The sequence below is a fragment of the Dermacentor albipictus genome, chromosome 1, assembly GCF_038994185.2.
Source record: "Dermacentor albipictus isolate Rhodes 1998 colony chromosome 1, USDA_Dalb.pri_finalv2, whole genome shotgun sequence".
In the NCBI taxonomy this organism is placed as follows: Eukaryota; Metazoa; Arthropoda; class Arachnida; order Ixodida; family Ixodidae; genus Dermacentor; species Dermacentor albipictus.
The window spans coordinates 249685450-249700898 of record NC_091821.1 but is presented as its reverse complement, the minus strand read 5'-3'; the positions used below and the strand labels follow the sequence as shown (position 1 = coordinate 249700898).

Here is a 15449-nt window from a genome sequence, read left to right as displayed (position 1 = left end):
TAGGCCGTTTGACCTTGGGGGCCTACGGTAAAGTCACAAATGAGGCAGAGCAGGCAGGCATGGGTTCGGCCTCTTTTGAAGTCGGAGAAGCGCAGAGCAAAATTAGTTTTGAAGAAAGACTCAGGAACATGGTTCAATATAAATGGGTGGTTGAAGTGCGAAAAATATCTGTACCTCAGAAGCGCGGACATGAAATAGAGGAAGAGGTCAAGAAAGTTGGCAACCAAATGCAGGGTAACTGAAAGTGTAAACAGACAACCAGGAGTAATCAAAAACAAAGTGAGAGAAACAGAGACAGTTAATTGGATTCAAAGAATAGAAACAAGTAAGGCTGGCGATTTACAAGAATCGAAAGAAAGAAATTAGAAAGGAAGATCGGTACGATAACAGAAAGGCCAGTGTCTTGCTATTTGAGGCCCGAGATACTTGTCTAAGGACAAGGACATACCGGAGCAAATATTCGCAACAAAAATGAGGCGTGTGTATGTTGCAGCAAAAATCAGGAGACAACTCAGCACATCCTAATGGAATGCGAAGGGATTCCCAGCGAGACCCGTAGGCAACGTCTACCTTCCAGAAGCGCTTGGATTCAAAGCGGATACCAGCGTTAACCGGTCAGCAGTCTAGATAAGCAATAGACGTTTAGAATATCGGTGGAAAAAAAGTAGAGAAGAGATTGATACAATTAGATCTATTAGACGCAATAATTCAGCGGAAACCCGCAAGGTGGAGAGAAGTGGTCAATTAAGGGGAATATCAGACATTGACTATTGCGTCAAACTCTTGCCTTTGCTTCGAGTCGTTGACAACTTCGACTTCGCCCTGCCATGTGCTAGCCGCCCTGGTTAGCTCAGATGGTAGAGCGGCTGCCCCGGAAAGGCGGTGGTCCCGGGTTCGAGTCCCGGACAAGGACGAATTTTTCTTCAACTGCGAGGCTTTTCTTTCGAGGAACCCGTATAAGTTTCCTTCGTAGCAATTGCTACGATTGGGTGGATGTCTCATCTTCCCCTTAATTGATGCCAGGCCAGCATTGCCGGAACCGGAATACTCGCCGGAATTACGAGTACACTCAAGATTTCGTACAGTCACGACTCAATATTTCGTTTCTTTCCGCGCAGCCATAGTGAGCATGCCTAATCTCCAGCTGGTCGGCGAAGGCGTCAAGGACCGCTTCCTCGAGCTGCAGAGCAACTACAGCGAGCTGCTGGGTAAAGGCCACAGGTTCCGCGTGCTGGCCGACCATGCCGAGGACGCCGAGCAACTGCCGGCCATCATGGGCAGTGAGTACACGAGGCATTTTCGGTCGAATCAAGCCGCGCCAAGCATATGTTAGATTTCTCGTTTCCTTTCCTCGACAGAATGAAATTCTGTGCTTGACTCATAGGCTATACCTCCGGTTCTCTCGTCGCAGATATTTTATTCCTGCCTTACATCTTAATTACTGAAACGCTAGCGTATACAAAGCCCCCCTCCCGTTCTCTGTATGTTTTGATGAGGGCTCCTTCCTAGAGGCTACCCCGAATCTGCCCCTGATCTCAAACCACTTGTTCAATTGTGTTGTAATCCACAACCTCTGTACGTTATTCTTTTTATGGATTTACCTCTTAAGGATCAGATTTATCACTGGGTACCATGAAGATGAACACGCCTAAGCTAATATCTCAATGAAGAAGAGCGCGCGGTCAGACGATTCAGGACATTCATATTCTTTTTATGTGACACCTGCTTAGACGGTCGTCTCTAGAACCTACGAGACGTGAAGACAGTTCGAAATGTGTTCGTGCGATAACCTTTTGTGTGGACAAGATTACTCCTGGCGTGTAGTGTGTCTAAAGCGCGCATCCATGTATTGGACATGTATAAAGGGTGTTTCAGCGAACACTCAAAAATTTTCAAAGGTTGACTCTGGCAGATAGCACAATTCTAGTTCGTGAGCTGGTCTACTCGAAGAGGCGGACATTACTTGCGCAATAAATTTAAATGCATAATCGACTAATTAACAAAAATTCAATAATTAAGTTTTCAGCTAATTACCTTAAGGCCCATATTACAATTTACAAATTCTAGCCATGGAGTCCGCAAGGGGGATTCACTCGGAACGAATTCTCAGGATGACACCAGTTTCGAGATATTAATTCACGAACGTTGCGGAGAAATGCATTGGCGTTCGTTAATTTTGTGCATCAACGCATAAAACGACGTTTCTTTAAGAAATTAACTGGAACGCCAGTGCACTTCTCCGCAAATTTCGGGAATTAATGTCTCGAAACTGGTGTCATCCTGAAAAGTCGTTCCAAGTGAATCCACCTTGCGGACTCCACGGCTAGAATTTGTAAATTGCTATATGGGCCATAATGTAATTATTTAATAACTTGAATAATGATTTTTCTTTCATTAGCCGATTAGCATTCAATTTTTGTGCGAGTAAACCAGCTCATGAACTAGAACTGTGGTATCTGCAACAGGCAACCTTTAAAAATGTATGAAAATGTTCGCTGAAACGCCCGGTATAGTATAACTAATTGTGCCATATCATAATCACCTGCCACCTACCTTTTCCTGTATATCCCACTTACCCTTACCCCAATGAGAAGTAGCATGCTAGAGACACGCTCTCCAGGCAGACCTCTCCTCCTTTCGCTTCATTAAAATCTACTCCTTCTCCTGTTAAAGCAAAGAAAAAAAAAGAACATAATGCCCTTATTAGAAGCCTTAAGTAGTCGCCTGAGCTGTGCACATCCGGGCTCATGCTTCTGGTGCAGAAGTACAGTACGTGCTTGTCCACAGTTGCGGTCACATGTAGTATACTTAAGTGTATACATTTGTAGCCCCTTGTTGTAGCCCCTTGTGTCAGACGTACACACCTGCGGCCCATTTCCCTCAGAATATCAGTGACGGCAGTAAATGACCGTTGAAGAATAATTGTCGCCACGGAACGGGCTAAATAAAGACGATTCATTCATTCATTCATTCATTCATTCATTCATTCATTCATTCATTCATTCATTCATTCATTCATTCATTCATTCATTCGCAGAGAGTCTCCTCGATGCTGCGTTCACCGTGGTCGACTGCCAGAACACACAGCACGCTTATGAAGTGGTCAAGAGGCGCATGCCCCAAACGTTCCTTGTGCCAATCATGGACCGCTATTGCCCACGGCTCGAGGAGACATTCGTGCTGGGCTTTCCCGTCACTACAGGGCCTCTGGACGTCGTGCCGCTGCTGTCTGACCTGCGGAGTACCCGCGACTTGCGTTATTGGAAGAGCATTGTCATGCTGCATGACCCTGACTACAGTGAGTAAAAAGAGAAGATGTGGGCGAGAAAGCTTGTGCGCTGCAGCGTCGTCGGCAGATATCTTAACAAACTGCACGGTTGGGAGGCGAAGAAAAAAAGACAAAGAAAATTTACGACTGCACGACAACGGCAGGTCTGACATTGAGAGAGAGAGAGAGAGAGAGAAATCAGCATGTCCGACGTGAGCTGATGACATTATAGCTAAAATTAAGACATATAAATGGAATTAAGCAAAACAAACATCTGATGCGCAAGAAATGGAACTGGTCGTCTCTTGGAGTAATATAACTGATATCAAAGAAAGAGGAAGCGTGAACGACGCAATGGAGAATCACCATTGCGAAAGCTCTTCAAACGTCCTAAAGTATAGTTTAAAACAAATATATTAGGACTTCTTTTGAATAATGCTGTTTTCAAAGGTCGCACAAAAGCACCCACGTTTCTTAAGTGCATTTCTTTTTTTGTTCGATTTGGGATAACTAGAGCCAATTTTGTACGTTTCGTTGGCACGTGCATCATCGATACCGTTAATCTGTTCATGTTAATATTTTTTTTTAATGAAGGAGAGATGCCCGGAAATGGCACAGCAACGCCGGTAGCTAGGCCCTTCAAATTATGAGTAAAAGAACGATCAGTTGTGACGTAAGCATAAAAACGCGCAATGACTCGAACCTCTCTAGAGAATGCTACCCGCATTAGCCCTGCATGACCTTCTTTCTGAGGCCAGACTTGACGCATCTTCTCAAAAAGACGAAATAGGGAATGGAAAGAAATGCGGAACCAAGTTATGTTCATCCTTGAATTCTGAATAATTCTGTCAAATTCCGTCTTTCTCAGTGAACACAAAAATCAAATGCTTTGCAATCCATAGCTTTTGCACCGAGCTATGTGGTTTGTACCTTGGTTTTTCATACTGCACCGCGCATGTTTTGTTTCGTTCAGCCAGAATGCTACTCCCCGCACTAAGCCTTAATTGTGCCTGATTTGCATGCAATATACCGTCCATCGGAAGCAAAGGTTAGGCAAATTATAATCGTTGTTCTTAATGCATGCAAGCAGGGTGCTTGCCTACTCTTCTATCACTCTGATTCTTTGTCTGCAAGCTGGCTCCCATGTTGGACCTTCTTAATGCATACGTGTAATCCCAAACGTAGAATCCACTTATCGTTTGATGAATTCGCAATAGTACATGGCCTGAATACTATGCAGTTTCTTTCGGTGTGAATGCCACTGCAGCGCAGACAAACGCAGAAATATTCACACGATACTTCGTAGCAGTAACCACACTCTGACGTCTAGATTGCTTGTATGTGCTTCCAGCCTCTTGCATATTAAGTATACCGTGTTTTATAAGATACCAAGCACTCAATATTTATTGTTGCCTGTATGCGTGAAATGCTCCACAGTTTCATAACGTCGAGCAGTTGGGCACCCACCTTCGAGTTTGCCTTTCCTCTTCCCTTGCCATGATTGCCCGCGTCATATAGATCACATAAATACAGCGTGTGTCATGCAGATACCTCAAGCTTCCACACAGGGCGACACCCTTTTGAGAGGCAAATGCCGAGATGTCAGCGTGGTAACATCTCGTTCACCAGGCGACGATACGCTTTTTCAGATCCGGTGTATGTGGAGGACATGGTAAAAGCTGTACGAGGGCTTTCGTCGAAAGTAAAGCCCTCGGCGATTACAACATACCGTGTCTGTTTGGACAGCTCTTGTGAAGAAGGGACCACGTCGATAGACAACATCGTCGATACGTTTAGAGAGCAAGTGCACCTCCGCCATTACATCATCGTTGGAAACATGACGCTTGTTCGAGGAACTCTCGCAAAGGTAGGAAAACAATTTGGCTTTGCATTTTTCATGTTTTTGATCACCTAATTTGCACATGTCATTTAGATTCACACATTCAGGGCTGTGAAATTAAAAGCCTTACGAGCTCTTTTGTTCTATGCAGATAAGAGACAGTGACATGATGACCTTCCACCGGGATTTCGTCTGCGTTGTTACTGAAGGAATCAATGAGGAGTTTGAAGAGTTCACTAGGACATTCCCAGACGGTGCCAACGTTGTCATTGCGTACGCTGAAGTCTCAGAAACGGACTGTCCTGTAAGCTTTCATGGGTTTATTCAATTATTAAATGTTTATTAAGCATGTTGTAAGCACGCATCAAATCTATGTTTAGGAAACCCGCAATTTTATGCTTAGCATACTGTTCGGTAACCATATATTACCTTACGGAACAAATTATACCGCAGGTCGAGAAACACTGTCAGCTGCCAATGGCAGTCGAGACTGTAGCCAAAACCATCGGAGACAAGCTTTCAAAGGGAACGTACCGGACATCAGAGTTTATGCTAACGAAGTACATTTTCTCAAACACGTCAAAGGTAGGTGACAGTGTGGTTGTCACTTCTGTGTTAAAGAAAATGGCATGGTTACGATGAAAGAACAAAAAGAGAAAAGGTAAAAAAGCTCATCTGTGTCACGTGTCACTCCGCACCGACAAATGAAAGCCTGTTCTTGTACACAAGTATGTATTTACGACTCGCTATATTCAAGTTGTCGTCTTTACCTTTTTCCTTTAAATAAACTACACTAGCATACGCGTTTACTTCCCGTACTGCAGCACCACTCCAAAACCACTATATGCTTGTCACAAACACCTTCCGTTAATTCAACCCAATCGGCCATGCGAAATTGATTCGAATTCCTCGAATCTCGAAAGAGAACAAACCTTAAGAAGATAATATCATGGGCGCGTTCCGGGCTTCTGAATGTAGTCGAATTAAGGAGTCGAATCGACATTTTACCAGTGGCGTAGCAACAGGGGGGGGGGGGGGGGCGTGGGCCCCGGGTGCTAGGGGCCAGCCGGTGGAGGGGGGGGGGGGGGGTGAGGGTGTGATATACGCCTGAAGACACCCGGAACTTGATATCCTCGCCTTCCTCGGCTACAGCCGGGGGGGGGGGGTGCCAGAGGACCTATGGGCCCCGGGTGCCAGACGACCTAGCTACGCCACTGCATTTTACTATCTCATTTACAGTAGCTGAAGTTTGCTACTCCACGTGAGCCATCTTAACTCTGCATCAGTTGTCCTTGTGCTGCTCTGGTTGTGTAATAAAAATTGCGATAATCGCAGACGCTGTTGCTGAACAGCAGCCAGTGCGGAATGTGCTCGCGCTTCGCACTGAAGACGGTGGCGAAGCTGCGCGGCGAGCAGGTGCTCTTGGACGTCGGCCACTGGACGCTGGTGGCCGGCATCCGCATGGAGCGCAAGGATTTCTTTCCCGGAATCATCGGTGACCTGGGCGGCATCAAGCTGATCATCGCCGTCATCAACGTACGTCGCCTGTGCGTCACATACTATGTTCGTGCTTCCGCCCACCCTGCGTGAGCATGTGTGCACATTTCTGCAGGCGGACCTATCCTTGCATTGGACTTGCCTGAACGCTTCTTTTTTATCTTGAAATGCGTGGGCTCTCTGCATTACACGCGCACTGTCCGTCACTTTTGTGAAGAGAAACTTTTTTTTTTCTTCTGTACACTGTGTGAGGCCTGTGCCTGACTCGCGGTCGGCACATATGCTGCAGTGTGTTATAGCTTCATGATATAGGCACACTAGGTTATGTAACGGCGAGACACTCTCAACATTTCTTTTTCTCGAGCGCGTCGCACGGTAGCGCCACCAGCTCGAAGCGAACAGCGCTGCGGCCACAGCTCGCACGTTTCAACTCGTATTGAACGCCATAGTACGTCTTGCTTTGTGAAAGCTAACGGGGCCTTCTACTTACAGGACCCTCCCATGTCTGTGGTTCAAACGACACCAGACAAGAAAACTGTTATAAATGTCACAGGCACGATGGCTGAAATGGTCGAGTCACTGGCCAGAGGACTGAACTTTACGTGAGTGCCGAGTGGTTGATACTTGCAATTATTATGCTAGAACACGAGCAGGGTTCTTTCCGCGTTGTGTCAGTAGAGACCGGATGGCTTTAATCACGGTGACATCGAGGAAGAAGTCATAAAGGACTACCGCTAATCAACCCATGCCAGAACTCCTATAACTATTGCTGTGCGTTTATTAAAACTTCCAGTACATCGGTGCCCATTATTCCTTTTTTTTTTGTGCGAGCTTCACAATGTTTTTTGTATGGATGTAGTGCTCCGCACCATAAGCGCCTGCCGCTCGACTTTCTCCCCTCACCTCCTCAGTGCGGGAGAATTAGGAGTAAAACCTAACCAGATATTAACTTCACGTAGTTCAGCCAGGACACAACGTATTCACAGATTTTTAAGAGATACTACGCAGCACATAACCAGACTCATCGGAAGGCCAAGAATTTCAGGGATGAATAGCAAAACACAAAAAGAAACCGGCAGAAGGCGGGAATCTCTACACAGTAAGCATGCACTACCTTCATTAGAATATTACTAATTGATTAACTTATTTATTTGTTATTTTAGACACTCCAGGCGAATTTTCGCCGTCAACGTCGCCCTGAGGTTCTGTATATATTTAGGTATACATTTATGCATGCCATATATGCAAGTAAAATGCTATACTATCCAACTGCCAAATTTCTTCAGACCAGGTCTTACGTTCTTGACTGAATTATTCCTCAGAATTTTGAGATTGGCGGCACGCAAAGAAATTTCATTCAACGTACCATTCACATCGGGTAGCTTTTAAATGTTTTCAGGCTATTAAATATTAAAAGTGCAATACAGTATCAGTGATACAACTTGAAAGAGATGTATACTAGTGACGCGGCTTTAGCGGCGCTTGTGTGATGCCAATACAGGCCCTACACGGCGTGTTAAAACTTTTAAGGCTGGCAGAAATTTTTAGGCAGCCGCGTTAGTAGTACACGTGGTATAGTTAGAACACAGTCCGAGCACTTTAAGCGCAGCGCTCAGCCTTGATGTCGCTGTCACTGCTTCGCCTTCTGGCGAACCTGCCGATTAACTGTTAATTAAATAATCGCGTACAACAGACACACTTCTGTGATGATATTTTCTTTCTTTAGGTACGAGTGGCGGGTGCCAGATGAAGAAATTGCCGGGTCATTCGAGAACGGCAGATGGACTGGTTTGATCGGGATGCTTCACAGAAAGGTGCGAGTAGGGCTGCGCGGAGCCCCGAGTTATTTGCTGAATACAAAGTTCAAGCTTTATGCACGCAGTGTCTGAGGGATTCACACCCCAGCTTTTTCGTGGCTGCATGGCTTGAAGAAGCCAATAAAGAAAATTCACCGAGCTTGTTATTGACATGTCTCGCTGATTAAAAATTTTACAGTGACTACTGCCAAATAGGGAATCCAAGTCATGAAAATAGACCAGTCCTCTGATAGCTGACGTCCATCGCTTTCTTCCGAAACTCATGATGCGGAAGATCCAGCTGATGGGAAACCACCCGCAGCGCATTCAGCACTTGCGCGCTTATCGAAAGAAACTGAAGAGAAAGAGAGGTCAAAGAAAAAAAAAACCGGCAGGAAAGTTGAACAGAACAAAAATCAGGTTTTCTAGCCTACGCTTGTGAGTAAGGGAAGGGGACGTAGAAAGAAAGCAAGGAAATAGAGTTAGATATGAGAGAGTGAGAGAGAAAGAAACAGAGCACATGCACACGATCACTGCTATTCACAGCACGGGATGAGTTCTTTTCAGTGAGCGCTAACCTTTTGGTAAGTCCACGTACTATGTTTCTGATGTGTTCAACAGTGGGCTGCGAATTTGAGATGTCGTGCTAAAGAAAGTATTCGACAACTTTTCAGGAAGCCGACCTCGCAGCTTACGGCTTTTCGATAACAAAAGAGCGGTCCGAAGTAGTGAACTTCACGTCAGCATACGACGAATCACCGTACAAGATTCTGGTACCGAAACCGAGGGCAAACTACAAGTACCTCTTTCTCGATCCATTCACGTGGGATGTAAGTTACGTTTCTGCTAATATTGGTGTTTCATTTATTTTGAATTATGTTGATTTAAAAAATAGGCATACAACATGACACCTTCGCGTTCAGACAACGAAGCACGTCTTTCAAACTATGAAGTGAGGGCACATGATGGTGCACCTGAATACTATGCAGTTTCTTTCGGTGTGAATGCCACTGCAGCGCAGACAAACGCAGAAATATTGACGTGATACTTCGTAGCAGTAACCACACTCTGACGTCTAGATTGCTTGTATGTGCTTCCAGCCTCTTGCATATTAAGTACACCGTGTTTTATAAGATACCAAGCACTCAATATTTATTATTGCCTGTATGTGTGAAATGCTCCACAGTTTCATAACGTCGAGCAGTTGGGCACCCATCTTCGAGTTTGCTTTTCCTCTTCTCTTGCCATGATTGTCCGCGTCATATAGATCACACAGAGATCGCACGACGAAGCCGCAGGAAAAATCACTGCTGGTTAATAAGGGAGCAGCTGCCTCCTCACTTGATATACGTAGTGTTTTGTGCATTAGCGCACGAAAAAAAACAAGGGAAAAAATGAGAGAAGGGGACACACGTAGCGCTGACTCTGAACTAATTGTTCATTGACAAGAGACCTTGCACATATATGAAATCAGCCGTGCATGCTCACTGCGTTCACATTTCGTGTAAAAAAAATGCAAGTTACTTTTCCTATAGAGCGATTGATGGTTTGGAGAAACAAAGTTCACCAATCCTAGCATCGGTTCTACTTCAATGAGTTATTTGGTTAGCTGATTACGGTTCTTCCCGAAAATGATCGTTATATCAAAAATCGTTGTTATCCGCCTGCCCTTTTACAGCGAAGCTGTTTATATCTATGCTTCCGTGCATTTTTATTCTGCGTGTGCAAAAGCCGTGGGCCGATACCGGAGATGGTGCGGAGATAGATATCTCCGGAGATCCCGGAGATAGGCCGGCCTGCGGTGAAGCAAGCTTCAAGCACTCTGCCAACTTTCAAAAATTAGTTTAATATCTTGGGTCCAACTACAAACTGTATGAAATATTACGGTGATAAGAACAGATACTGCACTTTGACCGGCGTTCTAAGCGCTTGCGTATCTCCTTTCCTTCCGCTCTCCCGTGGTGGCGGTCCAGTCGAAACGTCAAGCGTGTCTAGTTTCATCCGGCTCCTCGGGACGGTGGTCCCGTCGTCCACGTGAATGTATATAAAAATCATGGTAAATGAGTCCGTACATTTGTTCTAAATTCTGTGTCACCTCTGTGTCGTGTGCTAAACAGCTTCGCTGGTCATCCACCTTCACAGAGTGGAATGGCTCTTGATTTTCTGTCCTCATCTTTCTTTCTTTCTTTCTTTCTTTCTTTCTTTCTTTCTTTCTTTCTTTCTTTCTTTCTTTCTTTCTTTCTTTCTTTCTTTCTTTCTTTCTTTCTTTCTTTCTTTCTTTCTTTCGTTCTTTCTTTCTTTTTTGTCCGCTACGTAATGAAGTACAGATCTAGCAACTAGCTGCCTGCTGTATTTTCGTCTTTTATTTTGCTTTCTTTTTTCACTTAAAAGATCTATCTGCTGAAAAGGATCCGCTACTTTACTTAGCCATGTTTAACATATGAGCAGTAAAATTACTTGCTGCATGCGGTTACAACTCGCCTGACGCTTCACAACAGAAGTTTCAGTTCGCAGTTTGAACGCTTCGTGCTTCCACGAAACACAGAGTCTGGGCAATATCATAAGAAGCCAACAAACAAGGACACCAAGGAGAACACAGCGGAAATTACTTGTTCTTCCTAATTGAAATAAATAAATTATAAATTAATGAAATTGAAAGTGGATGAAATAACAAACTGCCGCGGGTGGGGAATGATCCCACGTCTTTGTGAGTTTGTGAGTGGTGGCGCTGGCTAACACTCCCAGGGTTAGTTCTAGTATTAACACATAAATACCCCAGAAAGTGGATGGCAAGACGGCGCCGTGGTAGCTCAATTGGCAAGGCATCGCACGCGTCATGTGAAGACGTGGGATCGCTCCCCATCTGCTGCAAGTTGTTTTTTCACCCACTCTCAGTTCCATTAATTTATAATTTCTTTATTTCAATTAGTAAGTACAAGTAATTTCCCCTGTGTTTTCCCTGTGGCTTCTTATGATATGATTATTAAAAATCGGGCCCCCCGGTTAACCCCCTTTCTTCTCATTCAAAGTCTGAACAAGTTACGCTTACTAGTTAAAGACACTTTGCTTGCAGCAAATGCGATCTCCGTGGCCTTACAGTGCTTGCGTCTTGGTTTCTGCAGACATGGGTGGCCGTGCTTTTTTCGCTGCTACTCATTGGACCCGTGCTCTGGGGTATCCACTGCGCCAGCCCATATTATGACTATTACGGCCTCCGGAACAACAAGGGACTCTTCCTTTTACAAAACTGTGAATGGTACTGCTTCGGGGCAATCATTCAACAAGGTACGTTTCCAGACTGTAGGTGCAATGGTTTAGGGTGCGAGGGCACGTTTGTTTAATTCGGTAAGGCCGTATTTCTTGGCGTGAGCGGCTTCTGCTGACAACCAGAGTCATCGCTTACGCACGAATTGAAACCAAAACCGCCTTAGTGTTTTGAATTAGTAAGATCTTGATGAGGACTAGTTGGTTCATACTTAGAACTGAGGTGAAACAGCGCGAAAAAGACGAGGACACAAGGAAACAAATACCACAGACAAGCGCTGACTGCCAACTGGAAGTTTATTTGAAAATCACCGGACATTTATAGCTTCATCAGCATAAGCATGCGCACATCATTCACAAAAACATCTGCAAATCATCATTTTAATCTTTCTTCCAAAAATGTTATTTCTTTTCCCGACAAGGAAAACCTTGTCGGGAAAAGAAATAACATTTTTGGAGTATGCAGTGAGTACTTTGTGAGTATGCAGGAAGACGCCGCCATCTGGTACTCACCATGGCGTTACAGCAGAAGCGCAACTTCTCAAAGCACTGACCAGCGGCATATATTTGAGTCTCCCTGCTCGCCACTTCATGAGGCCTGAGCTCAGATAGACCGCAGAAGCTCTGCAGTAGCTGCTGTCGTGCACATGCAGGTGGCATCCACCTGCCTGACGCTATCTCGGGCCGCATCCTGGTGGGCTTCTGGTGGCTGTTCGTCATCGTCACGCTCACCACGTACAGTGGCAACTTGGTGGCGGACCTCACCTTCCCCAAGATCCGGAACCCTGTGGACAACGTGGAGAACCTCGTGGCGCACCGAGGGTACATGCGATGGGGCGCCTTCAAGGGACAGGCCGTCTTTGACCTGCTCAAGGTGCGTAGGCCACTGCACTAGAACTGCTCGTACGGTTTCTGTGAGCACGTCATCATTTCAGGAAAAGGGTCTTTCCGGGGACAGCGTCGCGCAACGGTGTGTCCAAGTGCTACTAACGACGCATTGGAGGCTCCAGTCTACAGGGCACTTTCACTCCCATTTCGCCGGATGGGACTGAAAGTGCCCTGTAAATTGGGGCTTGGCGTATATATTGAAAGTTATGCGAAAAATGCGCGAGCGATACAATGCAATCGTTTACGAAATCGTGCACAAGAAAGAACTGATTTTATCTGCATCTTTCGGCTATGCGACCATAAACGCGCATAGAGTTACGTGCTATGTTACTATAAACAGGCATGAAGTGACTACCAAAAGAAAAGCTACAGGGCTAGCGGCGCGGTAGCTCACTGCCTATGGCCTTACGCTGATAAGCACGAGGTCGTGGGATCAAATTCCGGCCGCGGCGGCCGCATTGCGACGGAGGCGGAGTGCAAAAACGGTTGTGTACCGTGCTTTGGGTACACGTTAAAAAAAAACCCAGGTTGTCAAAACTAATCCGAAATTCCTTAATGCGGCGTGCCTCATAATGAGATCGTGGTTTTGGCACATGAACCCTAAATCTTTTATTTAAAAGCAATAGAGCTTGACACAATGGTTCACTTACTTGGGCAGATTCGCTGGATAAAGTTAACTTTAGCAGTAGTATTGCATCACTACAATGAAGTGGACTTCCGGTCACTGCAGCAGAATCAACAAGAAATAACGGCACAATGCGTTCCTTACAACTACAGGTCTCGTTTGTTCACGCTCTTCGCCAATGACCGCTGTGGCTGCTTAGTGGCCTTGGTAATGCGCTGGTAAGCATGAGGTCGCGGGATCGATTCCCGGCCGCGGCAGCCGCATTTTGATGGGGGCGAAAGGCGAGAACGCCCGTGTACTTAGATTTAGGTGCAGGCTAAAGAACCCCAGGTGGTCAAAATCAAACCCCACTACGGCGTGCTCTCATAATCAGATCGTGGTTTCGGCACGTAGAACTCCAGAATTTAATTTATGTGACTTAACTAAGCGAAATTGTTTTACGTGACCTAAGGATTGTACAAACTACTTGTGGCAGGAAACCCACATATGTGAAAGGGTCAAAAGTTACCTTGCATCGCTTCTTACGTGAACAACAGTGAGAGAAAAGCTACGTATGCAATAATAATTCGCGCTAATTACGAAATTCCATTTTTTTTTTCACGTGCCCGACGTGCTTTGGCCTCAATGTGTGTGCAAGGTACGGCATTATGTATGGGTGCAATTGCTCTAGAGTCGTTTATTTACTAGTGCATCCTAGAGATCTAACGTCTACCTGCATAGCTTCTTTGTCATCATTACGATTTCGCCGCTAAATTCCCCTTCTGAACAGACTCTCAGACAATTCTTTATTGCTTCTGTTGGTACATTAAACTGATATGTGCGTGTTTTTCGTAGACAGGCGTCCAGTGAAGTATAGTCAATAAGTGACTGAAGCTGCCTCCTTTTTCTTTTTCTGGTTGCGCAGACCCAAGAGCGTGGATCACTCAAGGTTCTATCCGACAGAATGATGACTTTAGACCCAAAGCATGAAAAGTGGGTGCTGGACCAAGTGCGCATGGGATACATGGCGCTCATCGGCAGCGAGGTGACCATGTTCCATTACCTGGGCCGTGAGCTCAACCGCACCGCCCGTTGCGACTTCGCCGTGGCTCGCGGCGAAGTTATACGAGACGTGAAATCGCTGGCAGTACGCGTCGGCTTCCCGTTCCTCGACCGTCTCAACAACGAGTAAGCATGCTGCTTGTCTGACCCAGTTTTTTACTTGCCATTTGTATCTTGTGTTGATGCGGCTGCTGCATAAAGTAGACCTTCGTGATTCTTGGAATACATCCGGCCCAGGACGTGTGGTAGCCTATACTAAAAGTAGCACTTGCTTTACTTAGCCGCACTTCTTAACCGCCGCACTTCTTAACCGCATGAAAATAAGTTCTTATTCTTTTTTTTATTTGTCATGTCACAATATTGGGCAGTATAAAATAGCTTCCCCACAACAGACTCTTTTCGTTGTGCATTCTTAAATGTTTGGGCCTCCTCTGATAGATAGAAGCCCTATGTCATTCGCCTGCATCGTACTGTTCCAACACGCACGAGCAGCAGTTCTTGACCTTCTCCACGCACACGGCACGCAGGCTTCGGCGGCTGGTCGAGTCCGGACTGGTGATGCACTGGAAGCGCAAGCACTGGCCGCGGGACAACGAATGCACTGTCGAGTCAAAGCCTCAAGCTGGCGACATCCGCAAGATCACGCTGCACCACATGACGGGCTCCTTCTGGGTGCTGTGCGTCGGCTTCGCCTCCTCCTTCACGGCGCTCTTCATCGAGTTCGTGCGCCGCAAGCGCGAGCTGACCGCGCCGCCGGGCCACAAGCCGCCCACGGTGATACACACCAAGAGCCCCTTCTTCACGCGCACCGAGTACACCGGAGGCAAAGACAGCCTGGGAGACCGGTTCGCCACCGACTACGGCGGTCGCGGCATACGCGACAACGCCGGGTTCGCCTTCAGCCCGCCCAACAGCCCGTTCCGCTACAACGGCTACCCCAACAACCGCAGCGACCTAATCCCGTACAACTACCCGGCCAGGCGCTACTAACCACGATCCGCTGTTTCCTCATACCCCCCCCCCCCCCCCCCTCCGCGACCATTGGTCTCTTTCAAGCAACAACACACAGTATAAAGGACAAACAAAAAAGTACGCACATCGTGCCGGCAATGTATAGTAGACGCATAAAACCCGAGCATTGATTCAAACAAGAACGAAATTATAATTTTTAGTGACCCGAAAAAAGGAGAAAATGGAGAGGCGCGCGACTATAACAGTATTGATGTAACA

General features: G+C 46.1%; 1 protein-coding gene and 1 pseudogene across 1 annotated transcript; one reads left to right on the top strand and one right to left on the bottom strand.

The window, feature by feature from the left end:
- Positions 1–1129: 1129 nt before the first annotated feature.
- Positions 1130–15209, top strand: LOC135900298 (ionotropic receptor 93a-like). Its single transcript, XM_065429759.1, has 13 exons — positions 1130–1280; positions 3038–3298; positions 4918–5135; positions 5260–5412; positions 5562–5693; positions 6444–6644; positions 7098–7207; positions 8332–8419; positions 9076–9231; positions 11524–11686; positions 12319–12539; positions 14083–14345; positions 14747–15209. Exons 1-13 carry the CDS (start codon positions 1130–1132, stop codon positions 15207–15209), a joined length of 2580 nt encoding a protein of 859 aa, XP_065285831.1.
- On the bottom strand, positions 10163–10331 carry LOC135901791 (U2 spliceosomal RNA; annotated as a pseudogene).
- Positions 15210–15449: the final 240 nt, after the last annotated feature.

What these genes read in the sequence shown, in the direction of transcription:
- LOC135900298 (XM_065429759.1), top strand. Translation starts at nt 1,130, where the DNA reads ATGCCTAATCTCCAGCTGGTCGGCGAAGGCGTCAAGGACCGCTTCCTC. An exon ending in TTTTCTCAAACACGTCAAAG is followed by an intron (nt 5,694 to 6,443) that starts GTAGGTGACAGT and finishes CGATAATCGCAG; the next exon opens with ACGCTGTTGCTGAACAGCAG. An exon ending in TCGATCCATTCACGTGGGAT is followed by an intron (nt 9,232 to 11,523) that starts GTAAGTTACGTT and finishes TGGTTTCTGCAG; the next exon opens with ACATGGGTGGCCGTGCTTTT.